This window comes from Pyxicephalus adspersus, chromosome 4 (assembly GCF_032062135.1).
Source record: "Pyxicephalus adspersus chromosome 4, UCB_Pads_2.0, whole genome shotgun sequence".
Lineage (NCBI taxonomy): Eukaryota > Metazoa > Chordata > Amphibia > Anura > Pyxicephalidae > Pyxicephalus > Pyxicephalus adspersus.
The window spans coordinates 11,594,625-11,620,841 of NC_092861.1; the positions used below are offsets into that span (position 1 = coordinate 11,594,625).

At 36.5% G+C, this 26,217-nt stretch overlaps 2 protein-coding genes across 3 annotated transcripts in view; both read left to right on the forward strand.

The window, feature by feature from the left end:
• Positions 1–1,764: 1,764 nt before the first annotated feature.
• LOC140328077 (cytochrome P450 2K1-like) lies at positions 1,765–21,185 on the forward strand. The gene is made up of 10 exons (XM_072407402.1): positions 1,765–1,823; positions 5,979–6,175; positions 10,049–10,211; positions 11,289–11,438; positions 12,554–12,714; positions 13,204–13,380; positions 14,314–14,455; positions 14,625–14,809; positions 16,002–16,143; positions 17,516–21,185. The coding sequence occupies exons 2-10, from the start codon at positions 5,993–5,995 to the stop codon at positions 17,692–17,694; spliced, it is 1,482 nt and encodes a 493-aa protein (XP_072263503.1). The 5' UTR covers positions 1,765–1,823; positions 5,979–5,992; the 3' UTR covers positions 17,695–21,185.
• A 1,371-nt stretch (positions 21,186–22,556) lies between these two features.
• The window catches only part of LOC140328078 (cytochrome P450 2K1-like), a 19,730-nt gene continuing 16,069 nt past the window's right edge, over positions 22,557–26,217 (forward strand). For both annotated transcript variants that reach the window (XM_072407403.1, XM_072407404.1), the window contains exon 1: positions 22,557–22,609. The gene's annotated coding sequence lies outside the window, so the exon portion shown is untranslated. The remainder of the gene's footprint in view (positions 22,610–26,217) is intronic.

The following is a 26,217-nucleotide window of genomic DNA, read 5'->3' on the forward strand; positions in this document are numbered from 1 at the left end:
AATCCTTTTTACGGGAGTGATACAGTCAGTACATTGCTGTCACAGCATGGACAAGGAGGAGAAATAAGTAGTCAACTTGTCAATGAATAATTAGTTGCTTGAGCTCGCTTTGTGCAGGATATGAAGAAATACCCGGTATTTTCGATCAGATCCAACTTGTATTGAATGTGAAGCAATCCTCTGACCAATCAGAGGATTGTCATAGGATTGCTTCACGTTCATAAAAAGTTGGATCTGCATATATGTATAGAGTATTGCTCAGGGAAATGATTGTGAGCGAACCTATGTTCTCATGGGTCCAGGTTATGATTGGCATATTATACTCTACTTTTTGATATGCAAAAAGTTTATTGTTATTTTTGCTTGATGCAATATTAAGGGTATTTCACAATCTAAATATTAAACCAAAACCCACTATACTGATACTTAAAGCTTCTTTCCCTGGTATGTAAAAGTCCCCTTGTCTTTTGTAAGGGCTATTAATTAAAAAATTAATTTGGCAAAATGTAATTTTGACCTCAGGGATTGTATACTTACAGTACAGAATGCATAGATGACCCTAAGCCAACTCAAAAGTGACTTTTTTGTTAGAGATGAAACCTGGTGGGCTAAGTCAGCCTCTGGTTTAATAATACCTTTTTCATCATCTAATTTTTCATAGTTCACCTAATTTACAAAAGAGATTCTATTTTGCATTTGTATTTAGCTTACTAGAAATCACAATAATTTGATCCATATTATGTTTTTACATAATGTTAAAAAAGTAATGAAAAGTCCACTTTAAACTAACAAATGCTGCGTGGTAAAGGAAGAACTGAATAATAATGAGCGACAGAAGGATCTGAATCCCAAATGAAGAATTATTATGCAAAAGAATATCATCATTTATATGGCCCTGATCATGGAAAAGACAAGTGTCACAAAAGGTGATTACGTGATTACATGATTTACGTGATTACGTGGGGATAGTTATATATGGCAGCCATTACAATGACACTATGCCAAATCATTTTTTAGCTTTCAATATGGTGGTTAGGAAATCTACGAGCTTTATTTCTGTCTACTGGGGGGTAGGGATTAGGTTCAAGTTAGCTCCTACCATGGGTTGGACTACACTATACAAAACTCACAGCCAATGTGGATCTTAAAACTCAAGTGATTGGCAAAGTAAATATAGGTTTTGTTTAAATGAAAGTCAAACCTAAGCAGATTCAATTATTCCTATTGAGGATGTCCCTCCTTTTTGTCTCTTTAAAACCTATACAAGTAAATTTGAGGTGTGGGCATCATAATACAAAAATGTATGGACAGAAATGTTCCTATTACTGACATTTCTAATCACCCCTTATGTTGGGTTTAGTATGAAAAATGTTGCAACAATATCAGTTTTCAACTTTCCCAAAGATGGATCCTGACTTTAGCTTGAAGTTTTATAGATTTTTATAGATAAAATTGTATCTCTGTGTGTTCAGCCTTTGGCACTATTTGGTCCCCATACAAACTCCTGACACGCTATGGATACAGTCGCACCCATGTCTATACATTCTATAACAGTCATAGAGATTAGAAATGAAGTCACATGATACTCAGCTGTACATTTCTATGAAGTGTGTGGGTTTTAGGTGTGTTTATACAATCTCACGTGGGATTAGACTTTGCAAACCATTGCATAATGCTTTTCAATATGTGTTGGCATGATTTCCCTGGATTGCGTGATTGGCTGCCCTGTACGTTATTTAAATGCATTCCAAAGAGTATTGTCCAATTATTTCAGCACAAGACGAACTGAGAGCAAGGACAGAGCTGTGATCTTAACATAGAAGGTAGGATATAGACCAGAAATATGGCATTTCATTGGTATTGTTTTAGGTTTTTTTGTGGGGGGCTTACCTGCGGTGCACAATTATTAAGCATAACTTTTATTATTTACTAAGCTTTTGATTAAATACAAAAAAAAAAAAAAAATGTGTATTACATGACAATGATACAGGTAATTCAGGATAAAGAAGCTGCCACTGCTAAAACGAAGAAAAAGGAATTGTCATTGTTAAATACAGTATTCAGTAAAACATGGCTGCAATTTAAAAAAAATGTCTTTTCTTCTTGACTTTAAAACTTTGAGTCTCTCTTGATGTTGATTATAATTCTTGTATTTTGCAAAATACATTTTTTTAGTAAGCGTGATGCTTGTAGTCCTCAATTCTACCTTGAGCTCCACTCTCGGATTGTTGAAAAGAAATCCCAATATATTATTTTCATAATAAAAAAATATATTTTATATTTTGACATGTTAAAAAGTACTGTAAAGTTATGGCTATCACTTTGAATAGAATCTGTATTCCACATTTCTAGATTTGAATAGAAGGGTGCTTTAGGTGTTCCAGAGCTTGTTGAATGCTTTGTAAATGTTAGCTGAAGATGATATAATATAATGTTATAACCTACATTTTACAAGATGTCTATCTCTATAAATACATCTTCATAAGAGAAATTCACCTATTCCCATTGCTGGCTTGCCTATAAAGATGCTGGGGGTAAACTCACCTCCCCTCGCTTTTTCGGGAATTACATCTTTATCCGCTCTATTTTGGAATTAGGATCTTTGGTCATCTTGATTATCTGAAATGACATACACTTAGATGTGCATGTGCTACTAAAAATTAAAAACAGGCAGATATGTTTGTGTTATTGTAGAAGAATTATAGCTTCTGGGTAAAAGAAAGCCCACCTGCTTGCAATTATTTTTAACATTTTCAGTTTAATAACTCTGCTGGATGTAATTTGTTGTCATTTCCCAAGGTTATGAACATTCACTTATTTTATTATATAATATTTCTAATAATATAAATATTGCTAATACACCTTTAATTAGCTTACTGCTTGTTAGGAATATAACTGTCAATGACCTGGCCTAGGTTCACTTAAGGCTGTGATTTAATGTTAATATCTTTCCAGGACTTTGCTCCTATTTGCATATTAGGAAAGAGATCTTATGAACAAAATAAACTTTAGGGACAAGAGCAAGTTTAATTTCCAATATAGACTCGTCTTTTTTAGCAATCACCTTGTAATTACTTAATAATAAATAATAACATATTACATGTATTAAGCACAATGAAGGCATTATTTTTGTGATATTGTCTTGCAAAAATGTATTTATTGTTTATGCAATCCATCACCCAAATAAAAAATTAACACAACAAACAAAATTACACACTATTTCTAACACTAAAAACACCAAACAGATAAAAATAAAAAAAAAAAAATATATAGAAGACGAAAGAAGGAAATATTTGTTGCCTAATGTAAAAAAAATCTGGAAACCTTGCTTTAGAGTCCTTGTGATTTTTTATTATATTTGATAATAATTTAATTTGCATTTAAATCATTCAAACCAGAAATCATTCAGGCCAGAAGTATTTTGTTTAAAAGCTTTTATTACTTTTAAGAATATGTAAATCGTTTAATGTCTATAGTCTACTCACAGGGGAACATTAATTGACATCATAGGAAGATCATAGTTCATCTTTATTATCAGAGCGGTTAAGGTCATATTAGAGAAAAAATGCCTAAAAAAATCAATGACCCGCCACCTCCAAGGAGAAGAGATGGCTGTAGCCTAAAGTGATGCCTTGCACATCAGATTTAGAAAGACAAATTCCACCTTGGGCTTTAATCTGCTGAATCATTTGTATGATGAAATGTCTAAGAAAATTGAACTATTGTTGACCTACCGAATCCTTTGTGACAACTACACTCCCAAATTCTTTGGCTATGGTCATTCATGTCTTGCAGAGTTGTCAGATTACAGAACAATTATCCATGTCAGCACACAACACATATATTTATTTGTGCAGTCATAAAATAGATTAGTGTTAATATTAAACTCCCCACTTAGCACAATAACTCCTCTAATGGTCCTGGCCGTTACTGTCACTGTTGGGGTTGCAGTCAGAGTAGGAAATAAGAGTATCCCACCTGTTCCTAGGACAACTCAATAAAAAGGAAATTAGGTTCACTTTGCAGTGATTTCCTCTAGTTTCCTGTTGTATCTTTCAAACATGAAATGAAATCTCTCTCTCTCTATTAGGGTACTTATAACTCTTCTTTATGCAATACAAACAAAAAGATTGGGATTTACAAACACTTTAGTGATATTTTTGTTAAAGAGAATGCCGGTGGTTGGAGTCAGCTACTGGTTTTAGATCAGCCATACTCAACCAGGGTTCTTCTAGAAGAGCCTTTCTACTTTTTAACATGGGGAACCCCTGAAATAACTTTCAGGGCCTAGGGAACTCTGGATCATAATATATTCACAGCTCACAGTACATGAACATGATGATTAGTGGGAAGAATGCTTCTTACATTGCTTGTCATTGTAGGAAGAATGTCGCCCTTACAGATAGCAAAAAAGTGTCAATAGTAACTGAGCTTTGGGTACAAATTGCTTATTGCTCAGGAAGCCCCTAGCAATTTTTACAGACAGCCAGCATTAGCCAACAAGGGAGTAAGGGATAGAAAGAACTAATGACTAATTGAAATATATGACAGAATAATAATAAACATGGAAGAAGTGTATCCATGTTTTTTTTCTCCATTACAATGTACCGACTACAAGAGATTAATGTTGCTTTTGTGGAGCTTAACATTACTCTTTGACTTTGATCCCAATCATACCCATGCTGAGTTAAAGAAGTGGGTAATCATAATTGGTGTCAATTAGATGATATATCTATTATTTTGTCATGTCCTACAATTTTCCTGAAGAAGCGAAATCTGTGAAACGCATCAAAATGCAAGTGGGACTAATTTGATACAGTTTCATGTACTCATCCAGATGTTTCACAAAATATGTTGTACGTTTTTAAATATTTTAATGTCAAATAAACAGTGATATGAGGTTTAAAGTAATTAGTTTATTAAACGGTGCCTGAAAAGTCCAGTAAAGTTTCTTTTTTTAATAAATAAATGTGGTTTAATCTCCGGAGGAACCCGGTTGAGAAACATTAGAAGTTGCTAGGGGCTCTTCAAGTTGTGGATGATTGACCTCACATTTGATGATGCCTGCATCATTCTGGAACAACTCCACCTACTTTTGAATAATAATAAAACTTTCATATTATTAGAAATTTTACTTAACAGCACTTCTTACCTACTTCTACAACCATCACCTTATTTTCCTAGAGAGTACCATTTACTACAAGCTCAAGGCTACAGATAACAGAAGAAGGTATTTCCCCAAAGCATGTCAATGATGACACAGAGAGAGTTGGCAAGGATGTGTAATGTCATTTGTGGACTTTCTTCCCAGCATATCACACATAATTGGTTTACCAGGAAAGCCAAGGACCATGTGCTCTAGTACAACCGATAACAAGTAATTTCCTCAGCTTCTCTGAACTCCTTAGATCCAACAGGAGCAACTTTTAAGCTAAAGATTTGTTGCCAGAGCTTGAATCAACAAGAATACTGGAATTTTCTATGGAATCCTTCTCTCGTACACGAGGCCAATGATATTGCTGCCTCATTGCTATCATCCAAGGCTATCAAGGGAGCGATTCTATAGAGTGCAGTGCTTTACAACCAGGGTTCCTCCAGAGGTTGCTGGGAGTTCCTTGAGCAATTGGCAATTTGGATCTCTTGTTAATTTAACTGGCACCAACAACAATTTTGGCTGTCTGTAAGGGTGACATTCTTCCCAATGATCAGCAATGTAAGAGCCAATCTTTCCAATCTTTCTGACCACCTTTCTTATATAGCTTATATGAATATATAGGTGTAGCAGTGATTCCCTAAGACCTGAAAGCTATTTCAATTGTTCACTCTTGATTTGAATTGAATCATTCACAGTTGATTTAGTGGAATTGTCTCCTGCGTGACTCTGCTGATGTATCACTTTTGAACATGTGAAATGGTACTTATTTGGCTTTTTATTTGTTCCATTTATTTTCCTATTCTGCTTTCTATTTTTTCTATAGGTGTTGTTGCAGACATGTATTTAACTGATCCAGTCACAATTCTCCTTTTTATTGTCACTTGTGTTTGTCTGGCAATTTTTCTATTTGGTCAGAAGAAAAACATTCATCCAAATTATCCTCCTGGACCATCATGTTTGCCCATTATAGGAAATATGCACATTATAAATGCCAATAAACCATACATAACATTTCATAAGGTAAGATCTTGGATTTTAAATGAGTGGTTTGAGTGTATGTGAATAGATACTTTCTCCCCAGTGAAGAATATGTATATTGAAGGATGCATAATATTTTATGAAATCTAGTGGCAGAGACACAAACTACTATTGGAAGTTCCTGAAAATGTCTATGAAATCCAGCACCGCAGATCCACGCCAAATAGATACAATTATATTTAATTATAATCAATAAATACAATTATGTGAATTGTTTGGGTTACCTAAGGATACTAGCAGGCTGCAAATGTAATTTTCAACAGTGACTGGCTGTGCCAAAACACACATTACCCAATCAATGATTATTGAATGATAAGTGTGTCCTATTGGAAAAACTTGTGGGAGTGTGCAATCTCAGCCACTGCACTACAGACCTATAATCACATTAAAGTGGAACTAAACTCTAGAAATACAAGAGGTTGGTCACTTAGTGCGGAAGAGTCAAGCAATAAAATAACCTTACTTGCCTGACTTGTACCCGTTCAGCCACAAGCACTACCATTTCCTTTCTTATCCTCTTCCTGGTTTTGATCTTTGGCTATTATGATTGGCCAGGCCGGAATGAGGGATGACATTTTTTCAGATAAAGGCACCATTTAAAGATTCTTAAAACAAAACTTTAGTGGGTAAATATGTAAATGATAGGTTTTACCTGCTATAGGGTTTTCATTTTTGTCCATTGAGCTCTGAATATTACACAACTTTGCTTTACAGGGGGGAAGGGACCTGAACTTTTTATTGTGATGATCATAAAGTTGTAAGTTGTGACTGGGCATTAAAAGAAGAAGCAGATAGATGATAAGCTCATTACTCCATTCTTTCCTTCTTGCATGCTCCTTGCACAGCAGCGTACCTGTTGTACAGAGACTGCAAGAATACCAGATCAAATTCAGATACCTTTACTGCTTTTATTTAAAATACATTAACTGATGTATCAATGATTACAGAGCTACAATAAATTGTGACTTTTTCGCCTAACAAACAAAAAATGGCTGTTTTGTGGGTAATATTCAGAACAGTTCTTCAGTCTCATTCGTAGAACACAGTGCAGAGAAAGTAAGGAAAATGTTTTTGCACTTTTGGATTCATGATTCATAACTTTGTGTTTTTTTTTGTTTTTTTTGAAAGCATGAAATGTTTATCCTATTACAGCTTGACTTCAATCCCAATGTAAGGATTATGGGAGGACACGCATGAGTTTATTGATTCCAGCCCTTCCCGTATTGCATATGACCACAGAAATATACACCTATAATCCTCATGTTCTTTGTAGGTGGTTGAGTCAAGCATAGCCCTATGCAGAGTTCAGTCTTGTAGCAGAAAAAAAGAAATGTCCTTTATGGAAACTAAAATATGATGTCAGCATCAGTCAATCAGAAAAGCCACAGTGTGACAAACTTTATGGGAAACTTGTCATCCCTATCCTGGCTTTACAAACTTAGCGCATATTTGAATGAAATCAACCATGCAGTTAGTGGAGTGTTAGAAACATGATATCAATAATTTTGTTTCAAGATAAAAGGTTGGATTTATTAAATCTCTTCAAAACTGGAGCAGATGGACTATCATAGGAGAACCTGGGTGATACAGCAAACCCTTGTCTTGAAGATCTTTAAATGTAAGAGGCATTCTCCACTATCTCTCTATTCTTCACTTACCAGCAATATAAAAAAAATTTTCCCACTGACTTTCAATGTAAGGGGGATTCTTCCAACTGACCAGCAAAATCATTTTTCACACTGGTCACAAATGTAAGGATCATTCTTTCCCCTGACCCCCAAATTAGGAGACATTCTCCACTGTTTATCAATATAATAAGCATCTTTCCCATTGGCATTGTAAGGGATATTCTTCCTAATGCACACCATGTAAACCTTAATAATCTATCACCATATTAGACCATAATAGACCACCAATGTCACAGTCATTCTTTCCAATGACTACCAATTTAGGGGCCTTCTTTTCTATGGCCACCAGTGTAAGGATTATTCTTTCCACCAGACACCAATTCTAAGGGATTTGTTTGCAATGGTCCCCAGTGTAAAGCTGCGTACACACGTGCAATTTTTGTAGTTGGAAAGGATCTTTCACGATCCTTTCCAAGACAAAGGACTACACGATGCATGAACGGTGCTGTACATACAGCACCGTTCTGCTCTATGGAGAGGAGAGGGGAAGAACGACGGAGCGGCACCCTGCTGCGCACTCTCCCCCTTCCCTTGCATTAGGATCGGTTGTCCTCCATCGTCCGTGGATCCGCCAGGACAGATAATGATGAACGACGCTGACTGTACACACGCCAGATTCTCACCCGATATGGGTGAGATGTAAAGAGCATCCTTCCCAATGATCACCACTGTAGAGGGGGCAATATTCCAACTGACTATTCATGAAAAGGGCATTCTTGTCCATTGGCTCCCAAATATTTATCTTTAGGCAGGGGTTCCTGAGCACTGAAAATTATTTTATGTGTTTTTGGGACTGGGAAAAGCTAACAAAGCAACTTCATACATTCCTATGAGAGAACTGTAAAAGTGAATTTAAATTGTTTATTTTACTATCTGTCAGTAAGGCGGGCTAGAGCTTCTCTCATGTAATAATCATATATTAGCAATCGTTCAATGTTTAATGAGTTAAAGATATTCAAGAGAAACTTTGCAATGTCATGACCACTCTAGAGCCTACAAGGCCACTTGCTAGGATATGTGTTGTGTGGGAAAGAAACACTACACAGTGGCCCTAATTCATCAAGCAGAATCGGATGATCGCTCGCGCATTCGTATTCGCAATCCGAAATTCAGCAACTGAAAAAGCTTGCGGCCGGAGCCGCGCATCTCCGGCAGCTTTACACTGGCGAGCTTGCATTAAAAGTCACTGTTCCCAGGTTGGATTTATTAAATCTCTTCAAAACTGGAGCAGATGGACTATCATAGGAGAACCTGGGTGATACAGCAAACCCTTGTCTTGAAGATCTTTATTAAATCAGGCCCAATGACATACCAAGTGGTGAATAATGCATTGAGAATCAAAGCCTGGGTGTGTTTACTTTGCAAAATAGTTTTGACACTCTCCTTATATTTACCCCAAAATGTTCCTTCTATGTGTACAGAATAATTCAAAAATGTTATATATAAAAATTATATTGCAGACATGCCATTTAATGGGTTATTGGTATGGGTTCCTTTTCTGGATATGTTTGTATATGTTTATGGTATCATACCATACAGAACTGAGCCAGTGCGCCATTGTAAACCTGAAAGTAGATATGGCAGAGCCAACATTATTTATGACCAATGCAAGGGCTAATTACCCAAATGTGTCCACAAAGTCTCAGTAGTAGCCAGTGTTGCAACTAGCTGAATGTCTATTCCAATCTCCTATCTCAGAAAAGTAACCACCAATGTAAAGAACCTCTGCTCTATTCACCATTATTGTATGGGGTATTTAGATTGACCATTACTGTAAAGAAAGTGTTTTTTTAAATTATCAATGGAAAAAAAGTGATATAAAGGATTATTGCTTGGTCTAATTTTAGGAATGCTGTCCTGTGATCATTAACGTAAAAGAGATGAAATCTGAAATGTCATTACAGGCAGGTAGGCACATTTACAATAGTAAAGGGGTTTTTGAAAATGTGGCCAAAATGTCAGGTGCCCCAAATGTTTACTTAAGAAGTATGTAGTAATTTTGCTATGAAGTCTGCTGATTTGTAGTTATATTCCTGGTAAGAGTACCACTGATGTGAAACCTGTGCCTGGCTACAACAACACTGATGTGGATCAGCCATCTTTCACTGAGTAATAAACAATAAATGTACATTTTGTACTTTAATTTTTTCTTAAACTTTTTTTTCAGCTTGCTGAGAAGTATGGATCAGTATACAGCTTACAGATCGGACCTCAGAAAATGGTTGTACTGTGTGGCTATGAGACGGTAAAGGATGCATTGATCAACCATGCTGAGGAGTTTTCTGGAAGACCACATGTGCCAGTTTTTATGGACATATCAAAGGGACAGGGTATATTAACTTTTTTAATGACCATATACAGAGACATATAGCACATATATATTGGCCTTGTAAGCAGTTTTTAGGGGTTTGTTAACAAAATTGCAGCTTTCAAAGACATTCAGCTGTTTAAGTTCCAGTATTAGGACATCTCAGAAGAACAATTATCATTAAAGCCTACATAAAGCTCCCCAAAGATGCTGAATGCACAGCTACTTATCCGAGAAGGTAAAATCTTTATTCTTTAATGTATGCAGAAGTTTAAACGCATTTTTCAAAAGTAAATCACTTGGCTAAAATGCAATGTGCTGACAACAAGTTATAGTTCAACACTGCTGCTCCTGGGAAACCTGGGAAACGAATCTGATTAGAAGACTGTTTAAATCTTTTTGAATTAAGCAGATCAATCATCACATTTTTTACATTATATAAAAGGGTAAATAACCCAAAAAAGGGGGTTTTTAATTCTTTTTTTTACACTTGAAGGAGGGACCTCTCCCCTTTTGCCTTTAGCTGTAATGACTGAATGGAAAGCCCGCTGCCCAGGAGGTTGTAGGCTGCTCCTTTTGTGCATGCCTGATGTAAATCTATATGCATGTGCAGTGAGATTGGCAATTTTTATTCCATATTTTCTGGGAAGGCATGTCACCAGATCTCACACCAGCAAAATGCAAGATCCGGTGGCTCAGGAAGAAGAACACAGAAGAAGATGACGGCACCCAGTGTCCAGCCCACGCCGGGACGAAGAAGAAATATTGGATGGCGAGGGACTGACTGGACTAAGATTGCAGAGAGGTCGATTTCTTTCCACCTGTAAAGGCATTATTTTTTTGAATAATAATTTGGATCTCTTAGGTCAGTTACCAATGACACCAGTGATCTTTTTGGCTATCTGTAAGGGTGACATTCTTCTCACTGGCCAGCAATGTAAGAGGCATTTTTCCTATGACTATGAACTGTGAGCTGTGGATCTAGTGATTATAGCAGAGGTTCCCTGAGACCTGAAATGTTTTTTAAAAATTCCCCCAACATTAGAAAGGTTGAGAAACACTCCTGTAGACTGATATATATTACTTTTATTTTTTTTAGGTCTTATATTTTCTAGTGGTAATAACTGGAAAGCCATGAGACGATTTACTCTTTCTACATTGCGAGATTTTGGGATGGGGAAGAGAACAATAGAAGATAAGATCACAGAGGAGTGCCAAAGTTTGATAAAAGTTTTCAAAGCCTACAAAGGTCAGTAGTGTGGATATCGTTTTATGTGGGTGCACTGGTCCTGTTTTGATTTGTGTTGCATACTGGTCATATTGCAGTGCAGTTGCATTCGAAGGCATATGTCTGAATAGTGCTCTTGTCAAATGCAAAAGACAGAGCTGTCTACACAAGCTCAGACACTTCAGACCTCCTGAAGTGTCTTTCCACTGACTACCAATTTAGGGGCCTTCGGTTCTATGGAAGAATTATTCTTTCCACCAGACACCAATTTAAAGGGATTTGTTTGCAATGGTCCCCAGTGTAAGGGACATTGTACTTACTTACCACCAGTGTAACAAGCATTATTTCCACTGGCTACTAATTTAAGGAGCCCTCTTCCCTATGACCGCCAGTGAAGGGATTATACTTCCCACCACAAACCAATGTAACAAGACCACTAGTGTAACAAGCATTCTTCAAAATGTAAAGAGCATCCTTCCCAATGATCACCACTGTAGAGGGGGCAATGTTCCAACTGACTATTCATGAAAAGGGCATTCTTGTCCATTGGCTCCCAAATATTTATCTTTAGGCAGGGGTTCCTGAGAACTGAAAATGATTTCATGTGTTTTTGAGACTGGGGAAAGCTAACAAAGCAACTTCATATATTCCTATGAAAGAACTGTAAAGGTGAATTTAAATTGTTTATTTTATTATCTGTCAGTAAGGCAGGCTAGAGCATCTCTCATATATTAATTTATTATATATAATAATTATATATAATAATTATATTTAGCAATCGTTCCATGTTTAATGAATTAAAGATATTCAAGAGAAACTTTGCAATGTCATGACCACTCTAGAGCCTACATGGCCACTTGCTAGGATGTGTGTTGTGTGGGAAAGAAACACTGCACAGTGGGCCCTCACCAGCCCAATAAACTAGATGACTCATGAGCAGTTACTTTTATTAACTTTGGCCCTTCTGCATTCTTTAATTCCCGAGCAGAAGTCAGCTACATGCTGTAAGCGAAGACTGCGGTGTGAGATTAGGGGACTGGTTTCTGGAGAATACTGGCACTGACCAGGGCCTTACAATGACATAATGTTTATTACAAAACATTGAGTTCTTAGTGATTTTTCTGCTTGTATTTCAGGAAAACCATTCGAAAATACCATGATCATGAATGCTGCTGTGGCCAATATCATTGTGTCCATATTGCTTGGTCATCGCTTTGACTATGATGATCCCAAACTTAGGAGGCTCTTGGTAATAGTCAATGATAATGTCAGAATTCTTGGTTCTCCAATGGTTTTGGTAAGTTTCCAGCAACTAGGACCTTGTTTTACTAACCAATGCAAGGGGGATTCTTCCCACTGGCCACCAATATAACAAGCATTCTTCACACTGGGATCCAATATAGGGAAGTAAATAAGTGTGAATTAGGAGTGTCAAACTCTGGCCTAAGGCCCAAATCTAGCCCCATCAAAAAGTCCCCACCAGGCAAGGTAAGAAAGAACAGGCCTTAGTCGGCAGGCAGCCCTATAAAGCCCTGTGGTCCTCTTAGGGATGTTACCCCTGATTTGCGTGTCATGTAACATCAAGCAGGTTTACATGCCAGGGATGTTATTGTATTATTGCAGTATCATGCACTATATTCCGGGAAAAATGCCTCAAATAGCAAGGTACACAATTAAAAGAAGATAGGCAGGATACAAAATGTAACAGCAAATTGCACCAAATATATATATACGTTATAAACCAAATATTTGTGTTTAGAACTAATTATAGGTTTCTTTTTTTCAGTTGTACAATGCATTTCCATCACTTGTCCAATGGCTACCTGGGAGTCACAGAGAAGTCAACCCAAGTGTAGAAGAAATGCACACGTTTATCAGTGAAACCTTCACCAATCAAAGGAATCAGCTGGATGTCAATGATCAGAGGAGTTTTATTGATGTCTTCCTTGTCAAACAAAAGGAGGTATGTCACATACAGAACCTCTATGCTTCCATCTTAGTTTTTAATAAAGTGAATGTATTACTACATTTCTAACATTGTATAAAAGGTTGACTAACCCTTTATATAATGCAAAAATGTGTTTTTTTTTTTTTACTTTTTTTTTTAAAACCATTTTTGAGGAGGATTCCTCCCCTTCATACTTTACTACCACAGCAGTAAAGACTGAAGGAGGAATCTGCAGGCACTTGGGATACATACATCATATATCCTGGTAGGCTGTGGGCTGCTCCTAGACATGCCTAAGATTGGGTATAAGCCATAAGAGACTTTTCTGGAAGTTAAAAAAAATTGCAAGATCAGGTCACGTGAGCAAAAGCCAGAGGAAAAAGAAGATTGCCGTGTGAGCTGTCCCGTCCATGCCGGTAAGAAAAAGAAATCTGGGGCTTATTGGACTTGCGGAGGGATTGAAGGCTTTTCAATAATAAAGGTGGGTGTTTTTTTTTTTTTATGAAAGTTTCACTTTAAAATACCTAGATATAGTAATCGTGTCTAGGCAGTGTCCTAAAAATTACCATTTGTCCTAAATTCCACCTAAAATGTGGAACTTGAGCTTCGTAGTTGTTTATCTTTTCAACACTTAAGTTGGTTTAGTGACTTCCCATCTACGTTGTATTTACCATTAGATAATTGGACCTATCTATGTGAAAAATATTTAAATATCAGATAAAGACTAGGTGACTCTTGGGGGGAAAACATATCAATAGATCCCATTGTTTGAATATTCTAAACTATTGTAACAACATAAAAAAGAAAATGTGTAAGAGGTTGTTCAAGCACAGTAAGAATACTTAAAACATCATAGAGTCTGAGCCTACAATTCCTAGTGATGAAAATCGAGTCCTGCATATAAAAGCTAAAGCAATTACCACATATTTAGAATTGTGCTTATTTTAGGAAAAGCCAAATCGCGAAATATATTTCAATGATACAAATCTAACGGTTCTGGTGACGGATTTGTTCTCTGCTGGGATGGAGACAACCTCCACCACTCTACGATGGGGTCTCCTGCTGATGATGAAATACCCAGAAATCCAAAGTAAGTCATTCCTTAGTGGGCTGTTTTCTTTGATAAGCACCATGGTTTTATTCATTATCCTGATATTCTGATGACATGACAATTTCCTAATACCTGCTTATATCATATGACTAAAGTAATGAGAATTTCTCTATGAGGCATGATCTGTATGCCTTTCTTTCAATACCAGAAAAAGTTCAGAAGGAAATTGAAAAAGTAATCGGATCTGGAGAGCCTCAACTAATACATCGAAAAGAAATGCCATATACTGATGCTGTTATTCATGAAATCCAAAGGTTTGCCAATATTGTGCCAACTAATGTTCCACATGCCACTACTCAAGATGTGACATTTAGAGGATTCTTTATACCCAAAGTAAGTATCACCTTTAATCCTTCAATCAGTACTAAAAATATGAAATAATAAAGGCATTTGTTGCAACTTCTTGAACAACTCCAACACTACAGAGGTCAAATGTTGCTAATACGGAAGAAAAAAACCCAATCTAAAGGGGAACATGAAAAGTGTGATGTCAAGTTTGTTGGCCTCTTTGATGAACTCGCAACTCGAACTTAAACATTTTATGAATAGAGTTGGAAAGAGTTCTCTCAGCAGTTCAGCTCCCTTTGCTCCCTCCTTCCAGACCTCCACCTTTGTGATTAGAAGTCTGGAAGGCAGCTAAGCCACTATTGCAGCAGGGATGTTGTCAGGGTCTTCTCAGGCAGGTAGGATGGGATCACCCACAGTTGGTAATGGGCTGGTAACACTAGGGGCTGATGGGCTCCTCACTTCAAGGTGCCACCAGGTTGTATCCCTCAGAGTCACCCCTTCAAAGAGGATAGAGGAAAAAGCTTCTGTGTCGAGACAGGCGTTGTCCAGCAGGCAGGAGAGGGAGACCACAGTGAGGAGCAGTCAGAGCTGGAAGTAGGTAAGCATAATCCAGAGTCTTAGCACATGGTAGCAGGCAGCAGGCAAGTGTTATGCTAGGTCAAGGATAATGGTCAGGGCAAGCGGCGGGCAAGCAAAATCAAAGGTCCAGGCAATGCTTTAGGCAAATGGCAATTTTTTAAAATAAACTCACTTGTCCCCATTTCATCATGAGCGCCTCTATCTTCTTCTCTTCTGTATTGTCTGATCTTCAGCCATCTTGATTGGCTGGGCCTGGATGACATAACTCACTGGCATATCCAAGAATGCACAGCTCAAAATTTCCTCAAAGGAAGACAGTGATTAGACAGGTAAGTATTTTTTCATGCAAATAAGATATTGTCCTTCAAAATGTCTGATAATTTGTGTTCTTTGGAATTCACCGCAGCCAGAGTTCTCCAAGGTTCTTACATGTTTGTTGAGAGGATGCTTCTATTAACATGTAATGGGTAGTTCCTACACTTCCTGTATAGTTATCTCTAGTTAGATTAATACTTCTAAAGCAGGTTTGCATTTTACAGTTGATTATGATGGTCATTGAAAAATTCTTAGCACTGATACATTAATACACCAGGCTTCTGTATGTAAAGACAGCCAATGATGGGTATAACCAAGACTTTTACTTATCTGTTCTTTGCAGGGAACACATGTGCTCCCTTTACTGTATTCAGTTCTGCGTGACAAAGATCACTTTGAAAAGCCAGATGAGTTTTACCCCCAACATTTTCTGGACTCTAAAGGAAATTTTCTTAATAATGAAGCTTTTATACCATTTTCCGCTGGTGAGTAAATCAAACAAGTAAAACCCCAGAATGCCACCTATGTGTCAAGTGTTCCTTATTGAGCTCCACAATGCCAAAGTTACAGATGGGCAACAGTTGGTAGTTTGAAAATGTAGGGATGGAAACAGTGAGCATTTATTGTCTAAAAACAAAAAGAAGCATTTAAAGATTATTTACTATATCATGACATCTTCAATAGTAAGATCTTCCCAACGTAGTTGCTATTTGACCTTCGAAAAGTTGCTGTTGAGTACTTTTCTATGCATGTGCTGTTTAATAATGTACAGTAATAATTGCATTATAGTCAATGGTTAGTCAGTTTCAATTATGTTGAGTACTCAGCTGCACTTTAGTTTCACATCTGCTTGTTTGTAGCCGGTAGAAATGGGGAACATTCCCAGGTTCAGTTCCTGAGTGGTTTGCTGAATGTTCTATGAAATTCGCCAGACCTAAACTTAGGGTCAAGCCCCACTGAGATGAATCTTGCATTTGGAGTCTGGCAATTTTTTGAGATAATGTTAGAATAGCTATCATAAAAATGTATAAAAGGTCACACATGGTCATGAGGGACACTTACGAATGCAAAAATTACAAAAATGAAACTCAGTTGGAGGAGGGTGTGGCTTTTCATGCACATTGGAAATAGACAAATCCTTACAAAGCATAAATGAGGATGCTTCATTAAAAAAATAAAAAAAAATGTACATTAAAAATGTATAATTCCTCTTTTTTTAACAGCCCCATATCTAGACAATAGATAAGCATAGCCAGGGCAAATTGAACAGCAACCACCATTACTTGTTTCAACATTGACAGGTCCCAATGTTGAGGGACAGGGATACTTCCCCACATGATGTACCCATAAAAGGGGTTTCGAAGGGGCAGCAAGTTTGTGGCTCATAATTCACCCTCTCCTCTAAACCATACCAAGTCCCAAAACATTTTTCAAGATTTAGATAGGCCCAATGTTGAGGGACAGAACCACATCCCCAAATCCCTTACCCAGAAAGGGTTTGGAGCAAGGTTATTGTGAAATACTGAAGTAGGATTCAGCTTGAGCTAAAAGTGGGTTCAAACACAAACATCATCCCTAGTGACCAGCATTCAATAAAATACATTTTCTACCCATATGTACTCCTTATTGTACCATTTGTATAATGCAATGAAAACTGTGTAACCACAAATGTGATGTGTTAGAAAAATCTCAGTGAATATCGGCTATAGGAGGGTAAAGAGATGGTTCATACAAGGTTTGCTAAGCAAAATGAATCATGTGTCTCCAACTGAGGGGAACAGAAATAGTTAGATTTCTGTCTTATAGCCATTCAAGTCATTATTTCAATAATGATTTTTTTATTTTCTGTTTTCCAAGGTAAGAGAAGTTGTGCTGGAGAGACCTTGGCTAAAACAGAGCTGTTCCTCTTCTTTACAACTCTGCTGCAAAACTTTACCTTCCAGGCACCACCTGGTGCCAAACTGGATCTCACAGGTGCTGTTGGCTTCACAACCCCTCCACTGAAGCATGAGATCTGTGCAATTCCTCGCAATTAAAATGAACTGGCAATAAATAATTTTGGGCTGGGTGTAATCTTTTCTGAAGGAGAATCAATTTTTTCATGGAAGTTGAAAGTTACAAAATGAAGATCAAAGGCACCTCCAGATTGGTGAAAATAATTGCACATTTATATAAAGGAAAGGAACAGGAAAATTACCTATAAAGGTGAAAAATGGCATGATATTCTGACGACTGATAAGTTTTAATACAGTAATAATGAATGGACCTTAATTATATAATTCACTAAAAAATTAAAAAGCCTACATCAATCTCCTGAAAATACGACTTTACCCTGAAACTAGACAAATTCAGTTGGAGGGTTTTAAAATGGTTTTAAAAATAAGCACAAGGTGGAAGAAGAAGTAGTTATTACTCTGTGGATTCCTCCATATGCTGCTGCTCCTACGTTCCCTGCACAATTTATACTAATTTTATTGTTTTTAAAGGCTCAATCAACTCAAAAGGTTTAGCTACTCCACCAGTGAGATGTCTCCATAATCCTCAAATGTGTTCCTGTACACATGGGAATTTTGGGTACTCCTGCAAAGGAAAAAAAATGTTAAATGCCCAGCGGGCAGAGTAATAGCCCCTCATGATGGTCACATCAGATGCACATAAATGTGCTTGGGTTCGGTTTAATACAGGCTTGACAAAGCCCAGAAGGCAAAGTTGGGACCCCACATTATGGTTACAGCAGATGCACCTATGTGAAAAGTTATTTGTTAATGTACTCAGGTTCTGTTTAATACAGGTTTGACACTCATACTTTAAAGTTTTGTGAACCCATGGATGAGGACTTTAAAACAGGCTCTGATGGGTGTTTGGCAAGGGACGGTATCTGTTCTTAATCTGTATGTATGGATTCTGCACAGTTCCACTTCCCTGGTCTGTATCATAGCGGTTTATTTTTTTATCAACGGATAAGTGTTCTACAATATAATTTTTGCATACTGGGTTTATTTCTCAGTATCTGTTCCTAATTGTAAAAAAAAGTAGAATTATCATAAATATTGTTTGTTTGGGCATTTTAAGAACAGGATTGTCTTCTTCTGCATCATTAAAAGCTTGCGTATTTATTCAAAAAATCTTCATAGAAAGTTACAGCAGCAGTTCAATAAGAATACATGAGTTAATGGGCCTGATTTATGAAAGCTCTCCAAGGCTGGAGAGAATACACCTTAAGAAGTGAAGCTGGGTCATCCAAAAAACATGAAATGGATTTTGGAAAATCATTTGCTATTTGCAAGCAAATGTTTTAAATCCTGGACCAGATCCATTGTGTTTCCCTTGAGCAACTTGAACCTTATAGATAAAAGTCACATTTATGTAAATACTTTCACAGGTATAGTAAGGAGACAAGGACAAGGAGTAGTCTTGTCCTCGTTATTGGCATTTTGACTGTAACTCGAACCTTTATTATGTTGGTCATCATCAGGAGGCTATTTGGCTATCTTGTTTTGATACTCATGGCGGTTCACAGGTCTCCATTATTACTAGTCATTACTGTAGGTCTCATCCTATGAATAGGTATTATTCTCAAAACTTGAGAATATTGACTATCAGGATCATCATCATCATCACATATAGCAACTTTTCATCAAGAGCAGTGTATTCAACAAATCAGTTCGACATCTGGCAATGTGTAAAGTGTCATGTTGGCATTCCTGTAGGCAATTATATCATCGTTCATAAATTCAACCAACATAAAATGATTTCTTTATTATGAACATAGATGACAAAAGTTTGAATTGTCTCTTCCTTAATGTCCCAGGTAACAAAAACTAGATATGTTTCAAGTATATTAATTATCCATGTTCCTCTGATAAAGTTTGGACATCTTTTGGGATGAGGTAATCATTAACTCATCATGAAGTTCAACAAAGATTATCCTATTTTCTTGATTGAAGTCCTTTTCACCTATCTTTATAAACTAAAATTATTTTTCCTATTCTATGTTCATCACAGTGTACCATATATGTATAAATAATAAAACCTTCTTATGATACCTTTATCCATCAAACATAAAAATGATTATGTAAATTAATTTATCTTAATATTGTGAAGAATTATTATCATTTACTTGATTGATATAATTTGTTTGGAAGAAAAACCTTAATAATCAGCAAAATTTTTATTTATTCCCTTGTAACCTCAATTTAAAAATAATAAATTTTTCAAATGATTGCTAATCATAAACACATATTGTTTATTCATGGTATAATGATCTGTATTGTATATATACGTGAAACCAATTTCATTACCCTTAATGTAATAGTATGAAACTGTTCATATCGTTCAACGTTTCCTTATTGTTATATACTTATTACTTAAAGACAATTGAGTCAACATATTATCAAATAATCATAACTATAATACGGTAATAATAGAGAATTGTGCACTAACTTTCCATAATTGATTCCAGTAATTTCCCATAAAAACAATCATTAAATATAATGATATACAGGTAGTCCCCGGGTTAAAGGACATCCGACATAGGGACAACTCCTAGATACGAACGGGGCGTCCCTGGGGGCGTCCCTGCTTCCTCCTGTGCAAGATAGAGGCTTGGAGGGGGGAGGGGGCGGTTTGCATGACTTGCAGAAGAAATTTTTTGCTAAACACAGCTGAGGTTGTGGCTGATCTTAGGGGTGTGAGCTCTTTCTGCAGCCTCTTGTAACTCTTTAATGACCAAGATAACGTCTCCAGCTGCCTTACTGCCTAATAAAATGTTGAGACAAACATCTGTCCTAATAGCATTTATTAAAATAAATTTATATTATTTAGTATATTATTTATTTTTTGTTATTATTTATCTAGTACCTGTTCCGACTTACATACAAATTCAACTTAAGAACAAACCTACAGTCCCTATATCGTATGTAACCCGGGGACTACCCGTAAATATAATATTGACACAATACATAAAAAAACATTTTAATAATACCAACTCTAAAGGGAAATGCTGTCTTGTAATAATCTTCTCTGCAATAATCTTTTATAGTTTTATACCTCATACTTGTAAGCAGTTGTACTAATAAATAGATGTTGGTTGTCAATCATTGTAGACTCTGAAAATTAAACTACTTCTACAATATATTGTAAAAAATTAAATACTTAAACAAGTAAAATCATTTTGTAAACCTCTTTCATCCATTCAAAACCTTTACCCAAAATATCAAGCTATCACCTCAGATCCAGTACTTTATATTTTAATCAGGAATACTATATAGATATTAATGATCCATCATTAGAAATGATTAATATGAGTTTGACTTTTTCATAAAAGAGTTTTCGATATTTATCCAGGCCCAGTTTTATTTATTGGCACTATAAAAACATAAGATTTGACAAACAAACATGTAACAAATAATTACACTATACCATGGCAACTTATTTTGTTTGTCTTATTTAACTTGTTTTAGGTTTTTTATTGTCTTTCATTGTCTAATATAACCCATTGTTGTAACCCAATCCCTTAAAACTTAATAAAAACTTAAATAACCTTGTAAGGTGACTTTTCCAGTCGCATGTGAACCGACACTTAGAACAGAACACAAGTAAGTAAGGTTAGTTCTTTAATTTTGCACTTTTGTTGATTAGTACTGTGCACTGTTATCATTCAATGTGTTTATTGCCATAGTTATAATTAGTAATGTAATAAAAACAATATTATTAGTTGTAGTGATTACCAAACAATATATTTTAAATAATGCATTTTTAAACACAGATGCTTTCAGACTATATTCCATGGAAATGACTCTCACACCTCTTTTTTAGAAGAACCTTAATCTTAGAAAGAAAAGTCATAAACAACATTAGATTCACATTTATTGAAAAATCCAGTGACATCATTACAATATAAAACAAATTAGTGATCCTCATTTTACTGTGTTTTTTGCTCATCCTCCTTACATGCTTGTTGTATATATGCTATTATTATATTGATTTGAAAGAATATGCTCATTATGATTAGAACTGACACAGTTTGCATTATTTCCATAATAAATACATTATTTTTTTCCGGACACATTTCTCTTAAAAGGTTCATAGAAATGTGTTCTTTTCCTAATTTTAACATTATAAACTTTGCATGTAACATCTCTATAATTCTCATTTTTGAGAATTTTATCAAGAAATGTAGCTGTCTCATATAATGGCCCTGATTTAATAAAGCTATCCAAAGCTGGAGAGGGTACACTTTCTTCAGTGAAGGTGGGTGATTCAAAAAACCTGGAATGGATCTGGTCCAGGATTAGGAACATTTGTCAATAAATAGCAAATGACTTTAGGAAATCAAATCTAGGTTTGCTGGATGACCCAACTTCAGAAAGTAAATCCTCTCCAGCCTTGGAAAGCTTTAATCAACAGTTAACACTCTATTACACAGTAAAATGTTTTCACCTGTGTTCCCATTACAGAGATTCCATATCAACCCTTACATGAAGAACATTGCAATGATATCCTTTGTATGAAGATTGCCAACTTTCACATCATGTGTCCTGAATGCAGCTGGGATATCATGTTGTATTTAAGAGAAGTTGTATTTCTGCATGTTTAGCCCACTTAGGTCACCATAGAAACTCCTGGAGATCTGTGGATACAATTACACCCATGTCTATACATTCCATACCTATAATACAAATTGAAAACTAAAACGTCACATGATATCCCGCTGTGAAAAAATGTCAAAGGTTTTTGTATTTAGCTATGTTTATAGAACTCTCATGCTAGAATAGTTTTTGCAAACAATTTCCTAATTCTTTTTTAGTTCTTTGGCAGGGCTTCTTTGGATTAAGTGCTTTGGCTGTACTGTAAGTTTTAAAAATACATTCCAAAGTTCATTGTCCAATATTTCAGTTGAAGACTGAAGAGCCTGAGAGCAAGGACAGAGCTGTGATCCTAATATAAAAGGTAAGATAAACGCCAGAAATATGGAATTTCATTGATTTGGTGTAAGGATCTTTGTGAGGGGTTTACCCAAGGTCCATATTTCCTGGCCAGAACTTTTAATTTTTACATAGCTTCTGATTAAAAACACACTTGGCTCATGTTTCAAAAGTTAGAATGATAGGGGGTGATTCAGTATAAGAAGGCTGCTGCTGCTAAAAGGGATTTAAAGGAACTGTTGTTGCTGGAAACAGGGGTATTCAGTAGAAGAGGGCAACAATTGCTAAACTCCTTTTAAAAAATGAGTTGTGATTTTAGCAGGTTATGTGTTAGTACTGCTTGAAGTTTGCAATTTCAGAAGAAAACCAATGGCTGGTTACATCTTGGGGCCGATTTACTGTATGAGTATAGGCAATTCACTTACCAAGGATTTTTCTCCGCACATGACTGCATGGTTAAAGTCAATAGAGCTTCACCTCATTTACTAAATGAAATATCTCATGCAAAAGATCAATTTACTGTGCTATGTGAACTGTATACAGTATATTCCTTTAATAAATTAAAGTTGACCCATCAACACATATTTTTAATTTCTTACTTATTTAAAAGGGAAGCCCCACCTACATCACATATTCCCGTAGGCTGTGGGCTGCTCCTTTTGCGCATGCTTTCCTCTACTTAAAAAAAGTGCCGATCTCACACATGTGCAGTAAGATTGTCACTTTTTCTTTTACATTTTCCTGGAAGCGGGACTCCCATTCTTGCAGCTGTATAATGCAAGAACAACAGGAAGAAGATGGCGGACTCCGGTGTCCAGCCTACTCCAGGACAAAGAAGGGAGACAGGACGGCGCGGGACCAACAAAACTAGGACCTCCGAGGGCTCGACTCTTTTCCACCGGTAAAGGTAAGTGTCTTTTTTTTTGTAGTAGTTTCACTTGAAACCCATTTACGCAGCCTATTAAAGCAGAACTTTCATGAAAAGGAGGCTGCGGGTTTCCCTTTCAGCTTTTACCGCTACGACAGTAAAGGCATAGGAGGAGGGCAATTTGTCAAAAAAGTAAAAAAATGCAGATTTTTTAGATGGCCACTCTTTTACTCAATGTTGAAAATGTTGAAAATGATAGGTCAGCTTTAACAAGTTTTGACAGATTTCCTGCAGCCCCTAAAGCTTCCTTCAGCTCTTTTCCTGAATTATTGAATAAAGATCTTAAAACAATTTGGTTGTAGCTTTTAACAAACTTTTAACAGATTTAGTAATGTTTCAATTTGCCTTGAAACTTGCTGAAGCATGTTAAAAGATTGTATGTCTATCCTTTTAAACATTCCTAGTCTAGAACAGAAGGGTGCTTCAGAAAGAGAAAGGTGCTCAGAGATTGTTAAATGCTTTGTAAATGTTTGCTAAAGATAATATCATTTGGACTACAATTTACAAGATAAGCCCAAAGTACATTGTCATAAAATAAGTTCGTGACCTGCCATTATTTCTTTTTTTTTTTTAAATGTTACTTGCTTGGATTTTAATGTCCCAAATATCTGATCTGCTAATAGCAAATAAGGGATAAAGAAAAAAACAAGTATAAGCCATTATTCCTGAACAAAGTCAGAGTCAGTGATAAGATAACCATATCTTAAGATAATGCATAATTAAAGAAGAGGTTGTTAGCGCTTTTGGCTGACAATCCCAGGCGGTGTTCCACTATAGTAGAGCGTGCCAAGTTTATTTCCTCTGGCAGTAGAAGTTACAGCAACAGCGGAGATCTAGGAATTTTTTGTCTGACTTTTACCCTGCCGCTTGCAGCATCCTTGTTTAACTTTAGCTGTGTTTGATTTCTTGGCATCCCTGCACTGGGACGGTGCAACAGAGGAGGATTTTAGGCTGTGCTGCAGTTTATGAGCAGATTAGTTTCTGATCTCAATCTCACACTGCTTTTGGCTGCTGGGTCCTTATAGTCTCTCTGCTCTCAGCTACCAATGCATTTAATGTATAGCTGATCTGATCTGGTGCTGGTGTGTGTTGTTTGTTATGCTGTTGCTGACCTTTTGATTGTATGCTGCCTGGACTGACCTTTTGCCTGTTACCCCCAACTCTGCTTTTTGCCTCTTATTTGATACCTTCTCTTGTTGATTTATTACCAGTGTATGTCCTTGGTTGAATCTTCTTGATTTGCCTTTGTAGAACCTTGTACCACTTTATCTTTGGGCTCCTGGTACTCTCCCAGCCCTTTTCCTGACACCATCCTTTGCACACCTTTGTCCAAGGGGTAACCATGTGCTGGGAAATGCAACAAGTCTCCCGAGGCTGAGTGAGACTTTCTATAGGCAAAGACTGTGGCTCCTTTAGAAGTGCTAACATCTTCACTCGGACAAGCAATGTCCCTTCTGCAATAAAATACCCTTAGGAGCCTGATCACATTTTTTTTAATACACTTGCCTGTCCCTATTCCATTGCAGGAGCTGCCATTTTCTTTCTTCTATTGTTCCTGATTCTTGGCCATATTGATTGGCTGGGCCAGCATGATGCAAGTGCTGAACATTCCTGGTGACCCCAAGTGATCCTAGGAAACCTGGCACATTACTTTTTTCAAAAGATAGTGATATGGTAAATATGTTTTAGTGCAGCCATTTGGCTGTGCTCTTAGTGCTCATCTCCCTGCAATACTCCTTTGTGACCTTCATTTCAGCTTACAAGACCTGTTTCTAAAATTGCCATGGAAGGCCTGTGCCTCTCCTATACATCCTTACAATATTGATGGATGAATGAAACACCAATCCTTAATGAGTACCAAAGCTTTTACGAGTCATTTATGTACATCAATATAGAAATATACCAAAAACATCCTCCTTAAAGCTTAAGCAGCACTAACTTGAACAAGGTTTTCAACCTTCACCTTCACATTTATCATCACACATGTTTGTGTCTTATGATCTCCCATTGACCGTAAAGTATGTACAAAAGATATCCCTGAGGAAGCCTAATGGTGGCGAAACGTGTCAGCGTTTTTCACAAACTCTATACGGTCGGGACGTTTGCGGTTCTCACACATTTATTTGTTGGATGACATAGAAGTATTGTTTCTAGTATATAATACCTAGGTCCTGTGAATTGTTAACAGGACCAAGGTAAAATACCTGATTGTGGTATGTAAATGTTTTTCTTTGATACCATGTAACAACTACACATATATATTATTTCATACAATCCCCGAGCCGTGAACCTCACTCTTTTTCTTCTTTTATAAATTTTATATGATTGCTTAATGAGATGGCTCAACATTTAAAGTTATTAGTGAAGAGAGGGGAACACCCTTAATGAACCTGCATCTTAGTGCAGAAGGGACATCACCCTTCCCTTTCTGCAGAAAGACCTCCCCGATCACAATTTCCAAAGCAAACTTTAGATTTGGTAATTTCATTTTTTTAGCAAGCAAACTAGCATTTCCAAACATCAGCAACAATATCAGGCAAGAATTTTATCTTCTGCTACCCTGTTTCCCCGATTATAAGGCACTGTCTTATATTTTTTGAAATGCCAAAATATGCCCTAGGTCTTATTTTCAGGGGATGTCTTATTTTTCCATGAAAAGACTACAGTACACATTTATTGTTGAAAGTCACTCATGATCACTCATG